Source organism: Streptopelia decaocto, assembly GCF_964273445.1.
Source record: "Streptopelia decaocto genome assembly, chromosome: 22".
NCBI classification, from domain to species: Eukaryota; Metazoa; Chordata; class Aves; order Columbiformes; family Columbidae; genus Streptopelia; species Streptopelia decaocto.
In genome coordinates, this window is record NC_138677.1 from 6,193,005 (window position 1) to 6,211,616 (window position 18,612).

Below are 18,612 nucleotides of genomic sequence, written 5' to 3' on the forward strand. Positions count from 1 at the left end.
TCAGTGTAAGTATTCTGATGTGCAGCAGCTGGTGTTCTCTCTGCTGTGATGGTGGAAGCGATTCTTCCCCAGGAGGGCAGTGAGACCCTGGACTAGGCTGCCCAGAGCAGCTGTGGATGCCCCACCCCTGGAACTGTTCCAAGGCCAGGCTGGATTTGGCTTTGAGAGATGTCCCTGCCCATTGCAGGGTTTGGAACTAGGTGACCTTTAAGGTTCCAACACAAACCGTTCTGTCATTGTTGTCACACAGGCGCTGCTGCCTGTGAGGGTGGTGGTTGCTGAGGAAGCTGTCTCTCCACTTGTGCAGGCTGGGGTGGGTGGAGATGGACGATTTACCCCCCTGCGTTCAAGGACGGGGCCGTTCAGGCCCTACAGCAGCACCGTGGGCGGGCAGGCCCCGTCTCCGTCCCCGATGAGCGGCAGGACGGCCCGCGGGATCGCAGCCTCGGCCGCTTCCTCAGCGCCCCAAGATGGCGCCGGCCGCTTCCCGCCTCACGGCCGGCGTCACAGCGCGACACGCCGAGCGCCCGCGTCACGTGGCGGCGCGCTGACGTCACACGCGGTGTCCGCAGCCGGCGGTAAGCGGCGGCCGCAGCCCGAGCGGCGGGTGAGGGGCCCGGGGGGGGTGGGAGGTCGCTGCCCTGAGGGGCCCCGAGGGCCCGGGCCGGTATTTCCCGCCCACCGCGCCCCCGTGGGGCCCACCCGGCCCGGGGCTGCCTGGCGGGCCGGCGCGGTGAGCGCTGCGGGGCTGGGGGTGACCCGCTCTTTACCTGCAGGTTGCCCGTTTTTTCCTCCCGAGCTGCGTGAGGTAAAAACAAACGCGGATTCCATGTCTTTTCTTGTAAGTAAACCCGAGCGGATTAGGGTGAGTGTTGAACACCTTCCAGCTTCCCTCAGCCGTCGGTAGAACCTGCCTTGCGCTTGTGCAGGGCCGGCTCCTGGAAAGCACCTGAAATCACATTAAAACGCATTCATTATAGGGAAGGGCATCGATGTGCAGACTAGGAGCTAATTAAAACAAACCCAGAACAGCTGGGCTGAGGTATTTACTGCTTGCACACCAATATCTCATTGGTGTGTGGTGCAAGAGGTTTGTAATGGGTGTTGCAATTAAGAAAAAGTGCAGTAATGCTCATTTTTTTGTCCCTTTAAGAATTATCGACTCATCTGTGTCACATCAACAGTTTATTTTATTTTTTTAAACTTAGTTTGGAAAGCCAAACACAACAGCTTTGTTTAATGCTGCATTTTAAAGGAAGGAAGTTTTCATGTGAGAAAACACTCTTAATGCCATAAAGTTATATCGTTACATGTGATTTTTGAGTTGTCGTCACCTAAGGGCTCCTTGGTGCTTTCTAGGACTGGCTTCCCTTGCACTAAACATCAACTGTTTTTTCAGTTATTTTACCAAGTAGACAAATTATAATGGAGTGTTTGTGATTGTTTAATGCTAACTTCATGATCAATTCTCTACAAGCCTAAAATTGCGTATTCTATTATATGTCTTCATATATTTTTTTTTTTCTTGAGTAGAATGGTAGAAAAATTCTCTGCACAACCTAATGCTTGCTTTGAATTTTAAGCATGAATTCTGTATGAGAACAACAGCTTTAAAAATATTTATGTGCTGATTTTGCATGGGGAAAGGGGGAAAAAACATTATCTCTAGATGAAAAAACTAATTATCAGAGGGATTTTTATTTTCTTTCAGCGGTGGGTGTCTGAAAAGTTCATTGTTGAGGGCTTAAGAGAGTTCGAACTGTTTGGAGGTAAGTTTTTCCTCTCACTAGATGATGTTGTCAGAAATGTTTTGTATTAGCTGCAAGGTCTATTAATTTGATTGTAAATATGTATCTCAACAGTAAAAGAAATGAATAAATCTGGTTGCAGCACCAGATCTGGTCATTCAAGCTGGCTGACTGTGTAAAGTTAATGTGAAAGCGTCCAAGATCTAGCAAGATGTTTAGAAATCAGTGTCATGTTGATGGCAGTACTATTATATTTCCAGACCCTGCATTCTGTATTTCTGTATATTCTACATTAGCGTAACAAGCAAAATTGCCCACCAGGATGCAGAATTCCTGATCAGGGACATAGAAGGTGACCAGAGCGTGGGAAAGATGTCCAGGTCTGGAGCTTCCAGGTGGACTGGAGGAATTTTCACTACTTTAAATAAACTTTAGATAATTTTTTCTGTATTTAAGTGAAGTAGATGTGTCATTTTTAAATGTGTTTAGAGGTACAAGAAAAAAATGGGCACGTTACATATATGAACAGTAGCACTATTTGAATCTCTTTAATTCCCATACTTGTACTACAGTTTGTTTTTAGTGCTGTCACCTTATGTGTAAATTAAACGTCTAAAAAAAATTGTATATATTTGGGATCAAAAAATATAATGCAGGATTATTTACTCAGTTTTCCAACTATATTTTTAATGGGTCTCTGTTGAACACAACATGGTGAACAATTAATTTCTTTACTCCAGAGCAGCCTCCGGGTGACACTCGGAGAAAAGTAAGTGGCTTTTGCAGGCTGTGGTGCTGTGGTTCATTGCATGGAGATTATTATTCTGTGTGGAAGTTTGATTTTTCTTTTCCTCTTAGTTATATATTTCATCTCTATATTTAGCTCTACAAGTGTGGAAACAGGTTTCACCCTGGAGTGGAGATTTTGGTGTGTGGTTTTCAAACAATATGTGACAAGTCAAAACTTCCACCTTCATCTCTGGGATTTGTATTTGTGTCGTCGTCCCTCCTTCCCCCAACGCATCAAGGGTCTCCTTTTTTTGAGATTATTGAGATCTGATTCTGCAGAGATGCTAATCTGTTATAGCACTCTGTTGGAATAAACACACTGGGTCATAATGAACAATGCTCATAGAATAACACAGCTTGTGATAGAATCTATTTGTCAAATGATTTCCTACCTGCCCTCACCATATTGAAACATTTCTGTGTGCAGGTGTTGCTCTAGTTGAAGCTAATTGCAAACACAAATTAAATGTGATTTGTCAGTTCAAGCTGCTTATAATTGATTTTTGTGCCAGTGTCTGTAATTCACTGGCACAAACAAAGCTGAAAATATGAGACATATATGGAATGTTTTGTATAAAGGCAAGTAAATTCATGCCTTTTTAAAACGTTTCTGAGCGTTCTGCATATGCTGGACAGGAAGGAAATTGAGATCAGCATCTGTTTGGTTTTTGTTAAAGTATTCACTTGGGGTTTGGTCCCCTCTGCAGTGGTACTGCTGACTTTCATTTTGATTTTTACATCGAAATAACAGCTTACTTCTTCCAGCAGGGCTGCAGAAAATGGTCAATCATTTGGGGAGAGGGATGGGAGGAAAATTTTGGTTGCTTCTGCTGAAAGTGAGTGAGGGAATGAGGAGGTGGAGAGGACGGCAGCAGAACAAAAGCGGTATTCCCTCTTCAGATGAATGCAATTTGGGAAATGCAGATCCTTGCTATTGTCACACAACTGATCTTCTTACGGCATTTATGGCACTAGTTGCCTTTCAAAGTTTAATTTCCTATCTCAAAATCAGACCAACAAGCCGGAAAGCGAACTCATTTTGCACTTCTTTTGACCATACACCAAAAGTTGTCCTGTGTGAAACCGCTGAGGAGCTTTTGTTCAGTATTTCATAAATGACATTTCTGTTTAACTTTTTGTTTTAAACTCTTGTACGATGTTGATAAACCTCTGGTAGAGCTCCTTTTGCATTAACTCTCAGTTACTGGTCACTGCTAACATGAAGAGAGGTGAGTGACAACCTGTGATGTGCTGCAAGACTTTTAAAAAGGGAATTTACACTATTTTTCCATTACTGTTGAAACAGCCTACACTATTAATAAGATTTTTTTTTTTGCATCTGTTTTTTTGGCTTATGCTACATCTGGAGTGGACTTGAATAAAGCAAACCACTTACATACCGCTGAGTGTTTCACCAGCTGTCATTGCTCCATAACGCTGCTTTCATTTCCTCGGTGGTGCCTTTCTGCTTCAGAGGTTTCCATCTGCCTGTGTCTCCCTCCTGGCAATCTTGCTGTTGACAGGACTGTGAAATTGCTGGAAAAAGTCATGAGTGATACAATCGAAGTCAGAATTGACAGGCATCTTTACCAGAAGTTTGAAATTTGAAAGGAAAGGTGCTGCCTGTTCTCAGCCAAGCAACAGCGCTGGGTTAGGACTAGAAACAGAAAAGGATTGGGGACTTCTGAGATCTCAGGGCTTAGTTATCCTGAATCAGGACTGAGCTGCTGCACTGGAGTTGTTTGAGTTGAAATTGTACCATGGTGCTAGTCACAAATTGTAAGTTTTGCTTTTTCCCTTAACTGAAAAAGGAGGCAGAGAGAGGTAGAATGTGTGCTGGTCAAAGTCCGTTGAAAGGTGGAACCGACAACTCCCAAAGTATATTTAGGGGCCTAATGGCAAATGAATGTCTGTGCTCATTGCACTACATTTACCTTGGACTGAGCATAGAACAGCACGTTCCTTGTTTTTCAGCTATGGCTGTGGCATTTCCATCTTTCAGTGCTGGAAAAGGGAGTATTTGCCATCACTCTAGGAAAATCACAAGGCTTTTCTGCTTCATGTAGCATGAGAAAAGGTCTGATAAAGGGCACTTGCAGTTGATGAAGACTGAGGTGGAAGAAATGAGCTGGAGTTGCAAATGTCAGGAGGAGTTAATGTGCTGGAAATCTGAGATAACTAAATCTGGTCTTAGACACCAGCTAAGTTTGGTTCCCCATTAGGATGCTCTTGTTGTGACTTTGGAAATTTGAGGGAGTTGGAACGTGCAAGAACGTTGAAGTTCGTCTTCTGTAAAATCCTGCTTGGAAGGGTTTGTGTGTATGTAAATAAGGCAGATGGCTGGATGTCAGATACAGTGAAGGAGAGCTGACAGGCCTGGGAGTGCTGCTTCCCCGCGTGCTCTGGGGTCTTTTCTTTATTTTTTTTTTTCTGTAAGCACTAATGCTTTGCAGTTAAGTTTTTGCTTTCATGTGAGCTTCTCTTTTCATGTGTGTTCGATATTCATATCTTGGCTAAGTTGGTTCATCGCTTGTACCGTTCAGCGAAGCAGCTTCAGCTGCCCTGGTCTTAGCAGAGACGAGCAGCAGAAAAGCAGAAGCCTCGGGAACACTGAGCACCACGGCGCAGAGAAAAGGGCTCTAGACAAAAGTTCCCTTTGGCAACAGGATGGGGCCACACAAATTTGTGATTAATGGAAGGTGAAGAGTAATTGGCTTTATCCAAATATTCCTAAAGACGTTCCAGCTTACAGCAATTAGGAACCTACCTGTTACAGTTCCATGTTTTGAAACACAGATGTCTGGATCTTCTGAAATGAGGCATCTCCTGAATTTCAATTGATAAATAACTATTTAAAATTGTGTTAACAGCAATTAAATTCTCTCTTCTCTATTCAGTACTGTCTTATTTTGCGGTGTATGACGATAATATAAGGAGGAGATGATTTTTCTAGCATGTGATATTTGTTTTGACCTGACTTTTGTTTTTTTTCCCCCAGACAAATGAGGCGAGCTCCGAGTCGATAGCTTCTTCCCCTAAACGGGACACCATGAGCAACTTCCTACCAGACAGCAGCTGTTATGAGTTGCTCACTATTATAGGTAAAACTACTAGTGGGCTGGGGGATCTAAAGTCTGCTTTGCAAAGAACGTAACTTCTGCACATTTCTTGGCTTTTTCTTGATTGATTGCTTATTTTTGACATTAGATGCCTGTCCTCTTTGATTTTAAAATCACTCGGATAAAAAATGAGATGCTAATCCTAAAGGCTTTCAGCTGAAAGAGACATGATTTTATTTCTACCTCCTTTCTGAACTGGAAAGGCAGGAGAATGCTTCTGGCTGGGAGGGTTTCTCTCGATGGGATATGTGCCAAGGAAGGTGGTGTCCGATGGAACGATTACTCCTTTTCACAAGGCCAAAAATAGTTTGAGTAAATGAATGTAAAGGTTATTTAAGGGTCAAGGACTGGAGTTCTCCAGAAGTGTGTGGTTCCAGAAACACTGCTGAAGCTTTAATGTCTTTCCTTTTAGGCAGAGGCTTTGAAGACTTGATGGTTGTGAACCTGGCCAGGTATAAACCCACAGGGGAGTACGTGACAGTCAGAAGAGTGAACCTGGAGGCCTGCACGAATGAGATGGTGACGTTCCTGCAGGTAACACGAATCCCCTAATACCGTAATACAAGCTTAGGAGAGGACAGGCAGCAAGAGCAGTGCTTGTCAATACTATAGTCATACTTCTGCATTTACCACATTGAATCAAAATATCTTATTTTTTTAAAAATTATTATTATTTTAGGGGGAACTTCATGTTTCCAAGCTCTTCAACCACCCTAACATCGTGCCATACAAAGCAACGTTCATAGCTGACAATGAGCTATGGGTGGTGACGTCTTTCATGGCCTATGGTAGGTGGAGAGGGAACACCGCTGTCTGACCGTCATACTCTGTGAAATGAAGTTTCAGACATTAAGTATCTTTGGTGTTTTTTTTTCTGACAGACTCAGAGGTGTTTTGTTTCTTTTTAGGTTCTGCAAAAGATTTGATCTGTACCCATTTTATGGATGGGATGAGTGAATTGGCGATTGCATATATCCTCCAAGGCGTGTTGAAAGCACTTGACTACATCCACCATATGGGCTACGTACACAGGTATTTTGACCATCCATTTCCTTCTGTTGGAAGTTCTCAGAAATATTGCTCATCAAGTCAGTTTGATACTCACAGAAAGTCATACCATTGATCTTACTAAAGTGTGTGACAGTGTCCCTGTGGAACAAACTTATCCCAAAGCCCACTGTGTATTTAAAATCACAACTGCAGCTCGTATTCACCGTCCGACTCATTAAGGCTTTGTTCAGATACTACTGATAGTCTCCAAATTGAGACTGACAGTGGCACGGGGGGGTTGCCCTGTTACTGTTGAAGGTTCTGGGTCCAGAATTTAGTCCTGCGTTTATCCTTGCCAGAAAAACATTATTTGGGAACCCGCAAAGTGGGTGAACAGAATCTTTAATGTTTGTAGAAGTGGTTTTGCGCAGCATTCAGGATGGTCCTTAGGAATCACGACCTCTTGGTAGGAGACTGATCGAATATTGATCATCTGTCCAGTAGGGCAGGCGTTACCCTTTCCATAGGTGCTCATTACAGCTGCTCTTTATCTCTTTCTAAATCAGTCTCTTCACCCCATAGCACATTTTTTTTCTCTTCTCTGATAAACCTTCTCCTGTGAGAGTAAATTTCAGATGCTGAAAGTTCAAGGCTATTAGTGATCCCTACTTTTATTATCTATAGTGTAAAAGAAATCCAGCCTGCTCAAATCCTTCGCAGTGCCCTTCTGCACTATCAGTCTGCTGGGGATGCTGCTGCTATTGTACTCGTTTATCTTTCAGGAGCGTTAAAGCCAGCCATGTCCTGATCTCCGTGGACGGGAAGGTCTACCTCTCTGGCCTGCGAAGTAACCTCAGTATGATCAACCACGGGCAGCGACTCAAAGTTGTTCACGACTTCCCCAAATACAGCATCAAAGTCCTGCCTTGGCTCAGTCCTGAAGTCTTGCAGCAGGTATGTTTAAAAGAAAAATAACTGTGAGTTTGTAGTGATAAAAGATTTCTCTGCATAATTTTCTGAGTTCTTATGGCATGTGTGGGGGGGACACAACAAAAGCCACGGGATTACTTTTTCTTGGGATGAGCTCTATCTTTTTTTTTTTTCTATCCTTTTTATCTTAAAACCAGTGACCCCTGGAAAGGGGAAACCTGTATTTCTGTCAAAAGGGACAGTTGCTGAGAAGCCTGTGTGACAACATCGTCTTTCCCTCCAGAGGGAGGTGTGCGAATGCAGGCAAGGGGAGAGGCTGGAGGGAAGGAGATTTGGGGCAGGCACAGGGGCAGAATTTGGGTTTGCTCTTTTGCATATCGAATTACTGGCATTGCCCGTGCTCCGTAACACACGACTCCACAAGGCTTAATTTTTCTTTTCCTTCTAGAATCTCCAGGGTTACGATGCAAAATCTGACATTTACAGCGTAGGGATAACGGCCTGCGAGCTGGCAAACGGCCACGTACCATTTAAAGACATGCCTTCTACTCAGGTAAGGCTGCAAAGCTCTTCCTTGCTCATCCTGAGCCTGGCACATAGTCCTGCCTGGCTGCACTGGGTTGCAAAGACAGAGGGGTGCTGTGCCTGCCTGAATTCCCTTCTTACTGCTGCTTTTTCCATAGAATTGCAGCACTTCTGTATCAAACCTTTAGTGTCAGAATGATCACGTCCAAATTCTGAGGACATTAGAAATCCACCGAGATAACTGTCTAATCTTTCTGTGTGTGATGTTGATGCCCCTTCTCTTCCAGATGCTCTTGGAAAAGCTGAATGGAACCGTTCCCTGCCTGTTAGACACCACCACGATTCCCGCCGACGAGCTGACTATGAAAACCTCCCGTTCAAGTGCTAATTACGGGGTAGGCGAGAGCATGGCTATGAGCAATGTGAGAGCAGCCAACGGAGAGCCGACCCTGCACCCTTATCTTCGCACCTTCTCCACCTACTTCCATAACTTTGTGGAGCAGTGCCTGCAGCGCAACCCCGACTTCAGGTAAAGCCGCATGGCACCTGCTTTTCACACGCCTGCACTATTCCAGGGCACACTGAACCGAGAAAGCCAGCATTTTCTTTCCAAAAGTATTTAAAATAAGAGCAGTTGTTAACACTTTGAGCACTTTCCATAAGAGCACTTTAATAATTACTTTGCAAGTGGGGCAGAGTTGCTACGTGTTAGGAAAATAAACTTACCAACTTGACTTTTTGGTCCCTGTGAGACTGTTCAGCCGGTTCCCATCACAGTGAGTGTCAGCAGAGAGTAACGATTGGACGCGATCACAAGCTGCTCTGTAGCGAGTGTAAGGTCGTCTGTAGCCATGACAGACCTCTCTAGCACACCCCCCTGTTCAGAAACTCTCTCTTGACCGAATGCTGGGCTGTGTAAGTAGGTAACTTGCACAGAAGGAGGTTGAACTTCCACTAGCACTGACTTTAAACACGGATGCGTTTTCTTGCATGCTTACTTTGTTCTAACTCCCTTCTACAGGCCAAGCGCAGGCACTCTGCTTAATCATCCCTTCTTCAAGCAGGTAAGGAACTCATTTAATCTGCAGATAAAGAACAGGGGCTTTTCTGTAGTTTTGCTGTCCTGCTGTGTCACTGAATCAGAGGGTGGAAATGTCGAGTTGCTGAATTTTCTGTGATCTGAAAGGATCGAGTTAGTTTGGCGACTAATTTTAGTTCAGCTTGGTAAATGTGCTGGTGAGTACTGGTCCTTAGTGAGACAAGCCGGACGTGACCTGTGTGTCGCTTATAGCTGCCCTGGCGCGGTACGAGACAGAGGCTCTCCTGCCCCTGAAACCATTTGTCTGGCTTGTTGTTGTTGTTGCTTTGTTGTTACAAGGTGCTGCACAAAAGCCCTGCACATCCCCGCGCAGGCGGGAGGATGATCCTGTGTTCTTAATTTCTGCCCATAACCACACGTTGTTCTGCACATCTGTGACTGGCAGCTGGGGGGAAGCGTCTCAGCAGCCGAGTTCTCTCCTCTCTGTGCAGATCAAGCGCCGCGCGTGCGAAGCGCTCCCTGAACTCCTGCGCCCCGTCACCCCCATCACCAGCTTTGAAGGAACGCGGCCCCAGGATCCCAGTGGGATTTTTGGGCTGGTGTCAAACCTGGAGCAGTTGGATGTGGATGACTGGGAATTCTAGAAAAAACAGGGACTATACCTGGTTCTGGAGGAGCTTTCTGGACATTTTAATTTATCGGTCCTGTTCATAAAAGGTGATGAATTACACATAGAAGAGTTTACAGGTCCTTGGGAAGGAGCAGTTGAAGTCTGTTTACTCAAGAAGTAGCCTGGAAACAAATGGACAGAGCTGAGCTGGGAAAGGCTCGACCCTGGGGAACCGTGGAGTATTCCAGAGCCCCAGTTCTTGCAGCTGAGCGCTGGTAGATCACTTGAAGGGGTTGAGCAAGTCTGTTTAGTCTCTATTTATGTTTTTTTAAGAATCACTTGGCTTCCTCATATCACAGCTGAAGGCTGCGCGTCCCTCCCCTCTTTGGTTCTTTCTCTTTCCAGGGTGCCTTAAGGGGAGGCAGGCAGCTCTTCGCTTTTGGGCATTTTCTCAGAGCTTGTCAGATTGCTGGCACAGGGGATGTTCTGAGGGTGGGGAAAATAGGGATTATGTTCTGAAACTCAGTCACTGCTTTGTGATGGACAATGGGAGATCGAAGACAACCTGCTTTTATCCAGGCACACTGGCTGCATCGGGCATTCCTCTGCAGCGCTGCCTTTCTCCAGCTCTGGAGAGAGCTTGTTCTCACTGATTTACCCTGGCACAGAGGGAAAGTAACTTGACCTTGATGCTAAATCCTCTTGCTCACGACTCCTCTTTGAACATCATGTATAGAACTGATGTTGAGCCTTCCGTTACTGTCGCTGTTCTGCCTTCCCTGACTGAACGACAGGTAGAAGCTTTTCTCACGTGGCTCCCCTCGACTCCTGGCTGTGACTCTCCCCCGTTCCATGGTATTTAAGGCTTTTAGTTTGTCCCTTCCAAGGACCGTGGGTGCTGGAGGACTCCCCGTGCGTCAGCGCCCCGGAGGTGGCTGATGGGAGTAGCGGTGCTGGCAACAGGTCCCTCTTGTGTTTGTAAACTGTACTTGAACCCAGATAAAGTTTGTTACTCTAGTTTTTTGCCAAAACAAATAAAATATTTCTGAAGTTTGTTAAGTCTGCTGTTTCCTCTCATTTCCTTACTTAAAAAGCTGCTGCAGCTGCTGCTGCAGCACTATTAGTTGTGACTGCCTTCATTTTTTCAAAAACATATTTCCTTCAATTAAAGCAAGAAGCTACAACCAACTGCTCTTGCTCTTTTCTGAAAGTCTGGGTAGAAACTGAAAGCTGGTAGAGAGTTGGTGACATAGAGCAGCTGTTGGGTTTGGAGCTGGGTTTCCCCACCAAACAGGGGTGATACAAGTGTTGCCACTGAAGTTCTAAGCCTGTTGAGTTCTAGGAACTAAGAGCAGGCAGAAAGGAATACACTGAGTGGTAATAAATCACGACTAACTGCAGCGCTCTGGCCTGCTTTCCCCAAGTTAGCATTTTTAGGGTGAAGTATGAACTTCAGACAAGCTCGGATTTCTCATCCCTTTCCATGCACAAAGATTATGGACTTAGAGTTTTATGCTTACACAGCAGCAGGAAGCAAGCAGGACAGCACGAAGTGAGGAGTGAAACAGCAGCACCTCGGTCAAAAAAAGAAATGATGAAGTAATGGAACGCGCAGAGCTCCAACAGCTCCTTCCCCAGGGGCTGCTGTCCTGGCGGCAGCAGAGCCCGGCGCAGCCACGGCCCTCGAGTCTGACCTTCCTTACCTCCACAAAGCAGCAGCCAAGGGGGCTGGCACAGTCAGGACACCCTTAGTGGCTGCTGGCCCCAAGGCAACTGCTGCGAGGTTTGTTGTCTTTACTCCCATAAAAGCTTTATTCAGCTACATACAAAACAGTGCTCTGCTACTGCGGATCCTCTCCGTGCTCTGAGTGCTGCTGCTCTTCTTCCTCCTCTTCCTCTGCTTTGTGTTTTTCCAATTTTGCCATGAGCTCTGAAAAGCAGGAAGGGGCAGGATGAGCCTCTGGGTGCAGGGAGTGTCCTGCACCAAAGCCAGGTCCTGTGACGCCCATCTCCGCAAGAACCAGGGCACCTAGACAAAAATCACTTGCCCGCACAAAGGCTCAGCTGGGAGCTGTCACTGTGTGCGGAGCCCAGGGCAGCAGATGTGACAGTCACAGAATCCAGCACGTGTTACTCAGCTGCCAGCGAGAGCGTCAGACAAGCTGCTGCCTCTGCTCCCACGGCACATCTCACCCTTCCCAGAAGTCGCGCTCCCCGAGTTCCCCATCTGGGCAGGCACAGATGCTCATTTTGCGCCTACGGAGCCACCCAGGCTGTGATTCAGTGTCTCCAGGCGCTAACGGAAGCTCTGCTGGCAGCCAAGAGCTCAGGGCCAGGCCCAGCGCCAAGGAGACGCCTCAGGAGCTGGTGCCTTTGCCGCTTTGGGTGCTCCTAGTAAAAGCCCTCGCTCCTCCCGGAGCCCGTTACCTTTTGCCGGGTTGAAGACGCCGTTGGTTTGCTTGTCGCAGACGTAGCAGCGCTGGGATTTGCGATAGTGTTGCAGGGCACAAGTCTCGCAGAAGTAGTGCCTACACCTGTACGGGGACAGAGAGGCCACTGAACGTCACAAAGGAACAAAGGCATGAAAACAGAATCTCAAGGTTAAAGGGAAAGACGATGTAATGAGGCAGCATCTGTGTAAATCTAAAAGGTGCTCAAATAAAGGCTTGAGATCCCACCCAAGGAGCTGCTCCAGCTGCAGTTATGAGACTCTCTGGTTATCAGACGCTCTTCCCACCCACCAGAAGGCCCCAGCAGCCCACAGGCAGAGTGTGTATTTGCCCTGGCAGTGAACAACTAGTGGGCTTGATCAACAGCAGCCACATGGCTCCTTGTGCCAAAACCACCACTTACTTGGTGACCACAGGGTTCTTGAAGGAACTTCTGCAGATGAAGCATTTGAAAGGCATATCCTCCTCATCGCTGCTCACCTCATAGTTTTCATCATCTGCAGGGGAGAAAGTTAACCAGACTGGAGCAAGAGCAGAGGTGGCCAGCCCAGCCCATGCATGGAGCATGAAATATTAAATGTGCAGAGAACACAGCAGGTGGGATTGGATCCCAGCTGGAAACAATAAAGCTCTGGCATCTGGGCGGTGCTGATGTCACTAACACATGTGGGACTGAGATATAATTAGGCCTAATGAGCCACTGTGCTTGTTGCTCATCTCACAGCAGCAAATTCTCTTCTACCTCGCCCACGCGCTGCTATAAAGAGCCATATCCTCCAACCCCCCTCCTATCTTTTAGATCTTCTTCCAAAGCAGCTGCCACCACCTCTTTGGCTCCAACAGAACAGAGAACGATCTTCCGCCCCACAACCGCACAGCGGTTCATGAGCAACGCCCACGGGACTTGGGCCGCAGCTACGGATGCTGCGAGTGAGAAATAACGATGTGAGAGAGCATGAAGGTGTCCCACCTCCTGGGTATCTGGGTGCAGGACAGTCCCATCTCCCCACACCTTGCTGTGGGAGCTGAGCTGCCCTCGTATGAAGAACCCGAGGAGATAATTCTCTCTGGTGGCATCAGCAGTTCTCTAAAAGCAGCGGATTTGCTCTGTGCCATCAGTGTTACTGGCCCCTGAAGTTCCCGTGCAGCAGGGAGTTCCACAGCTTTGGAACAAACGCATCCTTTCTGTCTGACATTCATTCAACCCGTGGCATGTGCCATTAGAGAAGGTGAAGGACTTGTCTGCTTCTTCGCGGTCCTGTGTCCCTAAATCACGGTCACTTCGGGCATGATAAGAGGCAGGACCTGGTGCCTTCACCCACCGTTAGCTCAGGGAAAGGGAGAGCAGAGGGATGTCGTACCGTTGACTCCGTACCGGCCTTCATCCAGCTCCCGTTCGATCTGCCAGCCGTGTTTGTAGTCCGAGCGGTCGTGGAGGAATTTGCAGCTGTCTGAGCAGCACAAAGAAAGAGGAATTAACAGCGAGGAACGTTAACAGGACACTGCACTGAGGGGCAGCTGGAGCTCTGGCTGGAAGGCGAAACCCAGTTGCTTCCCTGCCCGCCCGTGCCTGCAGCGGGCACGGGATCCCTTCAGGGCTGACAGCTCGCGAGGATCACGCTCTGTGTGTCACAGCGACAGCTCCGGCGTTCACACACGTGGGAAGTGGGATAATAAACAGCAACCCCCACCCCTCACATGGCCTCAGCGGCCAGAACACCTGCGGGAGGGTGGGAACAGCCCGGGGTCCCTCCCAGGACTCTTAAAACCACTGATGCCATCAGCTCTCAGAAAGATAAAAAACTCTGCAACAGCATCACACACCAGCTCTGCAAATAAGCGCCTGTAAATCAGTAACAGCCCATCTTGGGATCACAAACACAGAACCACAAGCCAGAGTGGATCCCTTTGCAGACCTGGCGCAGCACGCGTTGAGCTGCAGACACAATCGCTCACCTCCGAAGCCACAGAAGCCAGTTTCTTTGTAGTCCTTGCAGATGTCAGGCTGGTAGTCCCACCGCACCGTGGCCCGCAAGTGCTCCGGAGCGCGGATGGGTCCTTTTCTGAAAGGGTGGGACAAGGTTCAGGCCGGCTGAGCAGCTGCGGTGGAGAGAGCCCCTGGGGGCCTGGTCGGAACCAAACACTGGACTCGTTAAGACACAAAGAAGCTGGTGGCAAAAGCCAAGTTCAAGGCCCAAACAGGTGCCTTTGGGGATGGCGCCTGAGCTTCTCTGTGGTCCCAGTTCTTGGAGGCTCATCCCAACGTACCTGACCATTCCCGAGGAGGCGTTTCCCATTGATGTGTCCTTAGGCTTCACGTACTTCTGGTAGTTGTTAATACCACGGTAAATTTTATCATCTTCCTTTCCTCTCAGCTCCTAGGAAAGGGAAAAACAAAATGTGATTAAGTATCAGGAAAGCTTCACAACAGATTAGTTTTCACCACTCTGACACCCGTCTCCCCTCCCAGACCTGCGTTCCATAACACCAAGATACCAATAAAGCCAGAAAGTTCCCCTAGTTACGCGAGTCATGCTCTTGGCTTCTCAAATTTCCAGGGAGGAAGAGACCTCTTGGTGTGCAGAAGGGGCTGAGTCAGGCGCTCGTCCCCCTGCCGCAGAGCACTGGCTCTCACAGAGCACGGCTGGCTCACCTCCTGGATTTTCTGGCTGCGCTCAAAGATGGCCTGCGCGTCCTTCTCCTTCTCCGTGTCCAGCTCATACACTGCTGTGGCTCCCATGTCTTCTGGGCCAACAGGTTTCTGAAAAACAAGAACAACTTGTGACAACAGCGAAGAGAAAACCTGTACGAGGTTTGAGTGGGGTCAAGTCAGGCATGATTCTCATTCTGTACAGAGGCACAGACAAGAAGGAAATAGGTCTGAAGAGGAACATGTGCTGATATCTGCTTTTAATCCTATTTGTGTCCTGCCCAGGCTCATACTAACAGGCAAAATTTCATTGGACCGAGAGGAGAGAGAAGAGAAAAATCCAGTGGGAAGAACAGTTTAAGCTGCACCCAACCCTTCCCAGACGATTTCTCTCCCTTTCCTGGAAATTTTGTGCCATGTTGGGCAACTCCAGTGGCATCTTGGGGTTTTAATTCCCAATTCTAAGAGGGAAAGTCCAACCTTAAATGGCCTCCTTTAGATGCAGGGGGTATCAGGAGAAAAAACCTAACACAAGGTGCTTGTCTATTAAGAGACAAGGGACTGGGAGGTGTATCTATAGATTAAAAAAAAGGGAATGACTGATCCCACATTCCCAGAGGCAAATTCTCTCTAAGAAGCGCAGGATCTGTGGGTCTCACCTGACCTCACACCGCAGAACCACATCCTCGCCCTGTCCTTACCGCCGACCTTGTCGATTTGTAAGTGACTCCGATCTCCTTTGACGGCTCCTCATCGTCACTGCTGCTCACGGCGTACGCAGACCTCTCCCTCACGCATCCCCTGGTCTGGGGGGCAAGCAGACAGCAGCTGTGAAGGACGGGAAGCTCCAACACCGTGTCTAGCTTGAGCCTGGCAGGCACTGCGGCTGCACCAGTGCCTGCTGCGGCTCCCTTACCTTCTGGATCATGGGGTTGGGGGTGTCCCGCCGCCGCTCCTTCCGCACCACCGTGCTGCCCTCCTCGCCGCTGCTCTCTGAGGGGTAGAGCCCAGGGGTGAGGGTGCGCTCGGGGCAGGGCTGCGACCCAAGCGCAGGGTCTGCGGGCATCTGCTTCCTCTGCAGGCTGGGGACGCCCAGGGGAAGGGGCGGGAGGCCGGTGAAAGCCCCGAGGAGGAGCCGCAGAATCATTTCAGTTGGAAGAGACCCTCAGGATCACTGGGTCCAACCATAACCCAGCTCCAGCACTAACCCATGTCCCTGAGAACCTCGTCTAAGCATCTTTTAAACCCCTCCAGGGATGGTGACTCCAGCACTGCCCTGGGCAGCCTGTTCAATGCCCCACAGCCCTTTGGGGAAGAAATTGTTCCCAGATCCAACCTCAACCTCCCCTGGCGCAACTTGAGGCCGTTTCCTCTGCTCCTGGCGCTTGTTCCTGGGGAGCAGAGCCCGACCCCCCTGGCTCCAAGCTCCTTTCAGGCAGGTCAGAGATCAGAAGGTCTCCCCTCAGCTCCTGTTCTCCAGCTGAACCCCCCAGCTCCCTCAGCCGCTCCATCACCCTTGTGCTCCAGCCCCTCACCAGCCTCGTCGCCTCCTCTCCACTCCCTCTAGCGCTTCTAGTACTTCCCCGTTATCCCCCCGCACCACACGGACACCGGGCGGGGCACCAGGCCCTTCCTCGCCTCCCCAGGGCACCGCCACATCCCGGCCCCCAGCGCCCTCCCCGAGTCCCCCAGCCCTCACCCTGCTCCTGGTCGCTGCTGGGCCGCTTCCTCCGGCCCCTGCCCGCCGCCAGGCCCCGCTTCTTGAACACGAAGCTGCACACAGACGCCTCCTCCGCCATCTTGCGCCGCCGGCCGATGTTGTCAGCGGATAGAGCGGCAGCGGAGTCGGCTCCCGCGCTGCGCAGCGCCCCCTGCGGGACAGGAGGACTGGGCGCACCGGGCGTAGTTCGGGGAGGGAGGTGCCCCCGGGAGGGCGCCCCCTGCTGGCGGGGCAGGGAGCGGGGCCGCGCTGGGCCGGGGGTGCCGGAGCCCTCGGGGCAGCCCGAGCCGCCCCTGCTCCCCTCTGCACCCCCCGTGCCCCCGGGGCACCCCGGCTCCTGCCCTTGGCCTCGGGAGCCGGCAGCGGGGCGGGGCGGTGAGGGGCGAGGGCTGCGGTGCCCCCCGTTCCCGTCCCCCCGCCATCTCCTCCGCAGCGGGGGGGCTGCCGGGCCCTTCGCGTCGCTATAGCAACGGGAAAAGGAGCTGAGCCCCAGCACGGTCACCCCAGAGCGTGCAGAGCTCACGCACCGCGCCAGCCCCGCATCGCCCCAGCCAGCGCGAGCACGGGTGGGAGTGCACGAGCACACTGGTGTGCGTGTGCTTCTGTGTGTGCACACGTGGGTGTGTGTGTGTATGCACGTGTGTGTATGTTGGTGTAAGTGAACGTGTGCGTGTGCATGTGTGTGCACATGTCTGAGAGTGCACGAGCACTCTAGTGCGCACATGCTTACGTGTGTGTGCATGTGTGTGTGCATGTATGGATGCGTGTGTGTGTACATGCGTGTGTGCATGTATGGATGTGGGTGTGCATGCATGTATGCACGTGCATGCATGTGCAAGTCCGTGTGCATGCGCCCACATACACACAGGTGTGTGCACACATCTGCCTGTGCCCGCACGGGCAGGGGACGGCAGCAGGGAGGGCTCTGCCAGGGGACGCCCATGGGACGGGGCTCCAGCTCCAGCTCTGCACCCACCCCAGTCCCCTGGGTCCTGAGCTCCCAGCCCTCTCCTCCTGCAGCCCCGTCCCCGTGGGGTGACGCCGTGGCCAAGGGACACAGATGGAGCCCGAGGAGGGGCCCTGTTTGTGCACCCGTGCCCAGGGCGGCAGGCAGGCGCTGAGCTCTCAGCGGGGCCCTGTTTGTGCACCCGTGCCCAGGGCGGCAGGCAGGCGCTGAGCTCTCAGCGGGGCTGTTCGCGCAGGTTCCCGCACACCTGCCCCGGTGCCGATGCCTCGGGTGCTCCTCTGCTCTCCCCCGCGCCCACAGGGACACTGGCTTTTGCAGCCCCGTGTGTGACACACGCGAGCGTCCCCATCACTGGGCCCGGATCTGCTTGGCAACAGCTCATTTTACTATCGAGTCAAATTCCTCTTTTATTTACTCTCGGTGGCAGCGAGCCTTTTCATCACAGATGCTGTTTGGGCAATGCAGAGTGACAGAGGCGATAAATCACACCACCGCTGTCTCCTTGCCCGGTAAACACTGCCATAAATTCCTTAATCGCATTTTTTGTACAGACAAACTGCACACCCAGATGAGCTGCCCGTGCGCTGGGCTCAGGATCAGGCCCATCTCCAGCCGGCGCTCGGCTCTTTCCAGCAGCACCACGCTGCCTGGAGGAGCCCAGACAATCATATTTATTCCTGTGTCATCATTATTAAAGCTTCTCCCACCTCTCCGTCGCATATTTTGCCTCCGTTTATGCCCCATTGGATGGGTTTGAGGTAAAGATCTCAGAGCCACAGGGTTCCTCTGCCACCCCGGCTGCCCCAGCTGCTCTCAAGCCACCTCCGAGTTCCCTTCGGGTTTGAACTATTAACATTGAACCTATTTATTCCTAATGTTTTGCTGCATTTCTGGGAAACCCCAGCCCTCCAAACTTCAGACACTTGGTCCCAAACCCTGGGGTGACGCGGGGGAACTGCCTTAATTTTGCTCTCCCCATGAGAACCTGCCCTGGCAGATCTACCGAGCACCCTCCACAGCACCCTCCCCAGCACCCTGCACAGCACCCTGCACAGCACCCTCCCCAGCACCCTGC

At 50.1% G+C, this 18,612-nt stretch overlaps 2 protein-coding genes across 5 annotated transcripts; one reads left to right on the forward strand and one right to left on the reverse strand.

Moving 5' to 3' along the window:
• Positions 1–566: 566 nt before the first annotated feature.
• Positions 567–10,809, forward strand: STRADA (STE20 related adaptor alpha). 4 transcript variants are annotated; one of them, XM_082071145.1, is made up of 13 exons: positions 567–607; positions 777–865; positions 1,712–1,769; positions 2,489–2,517; positions 5,536–5,638; positions 6,069–6,190; positions 6,336–6,444; positions 6,565–6,688; positions 7,429–7,600; positions 8,025–8,129; positions 8,389–8,630; positions 9,123–9,165; positions 9,632–10,809. In XM_082071145.1, the coding sequence occupies exons 2-13, from the start codon at positions 830–832 to the stop codon at positions 9,782–9,784; spliced, it is 1,296 nt and encodes a 431-aa protein (XP_081927271.1). In that variant the 5' UTR covers positions 567–607; positions 777–829; the 3' UTR covers positions 9,785–10,809. The 4 variants fall into 4 exon arrangements, with proteins under 4 accessions (XP_081927271.1, XP_081927270.1, XP_081927272.1 ...); XM_082071144.1 differs by lacking the exon at positions 567–607 and having other exon boundaries at positions 777–841; XM_082071146.1 differs by lacking the exons at positions 567–607; positions 2,489–2,517 and having other exon boundaries at positions 777–841.
• Positions 10,810–10,968: 159 nt separating this feature from the next.
• On the reverse strand, positions 10,969–16,662 carry LOC309449193 (E3 ubiquitin-protein ligase RNF113A-like). The gene is made up of 10 exons (XM_082071156.1): positions 16,550–16,662; positions 15,767–15,843; positions 15,552–15,656; positions 14,854–14,961; positions 14,469–14,578; positions 14,157–14,263; positions 13,562–13,651; positions 12,604–12,697; positions 12,178–12,284; positions 10,969–11,680 (listed from the first exon to the last, which is right to left on the reverse strand). The coding sequence occupies exons 1-10, from the start codon at positions 16,647–16,649 to the stop codon at positions 11,592–11,594; spliced, it is 987 nt and encodes a 328-aa protein (XP_081927282.1). The 5' UTR covers positions 16,650–16,662; the 3' UTR covers positions 10,969–11,591.
• Between the last annotated feature and the right edge of the window lie 1,950 nt (positions 16,663–18,612).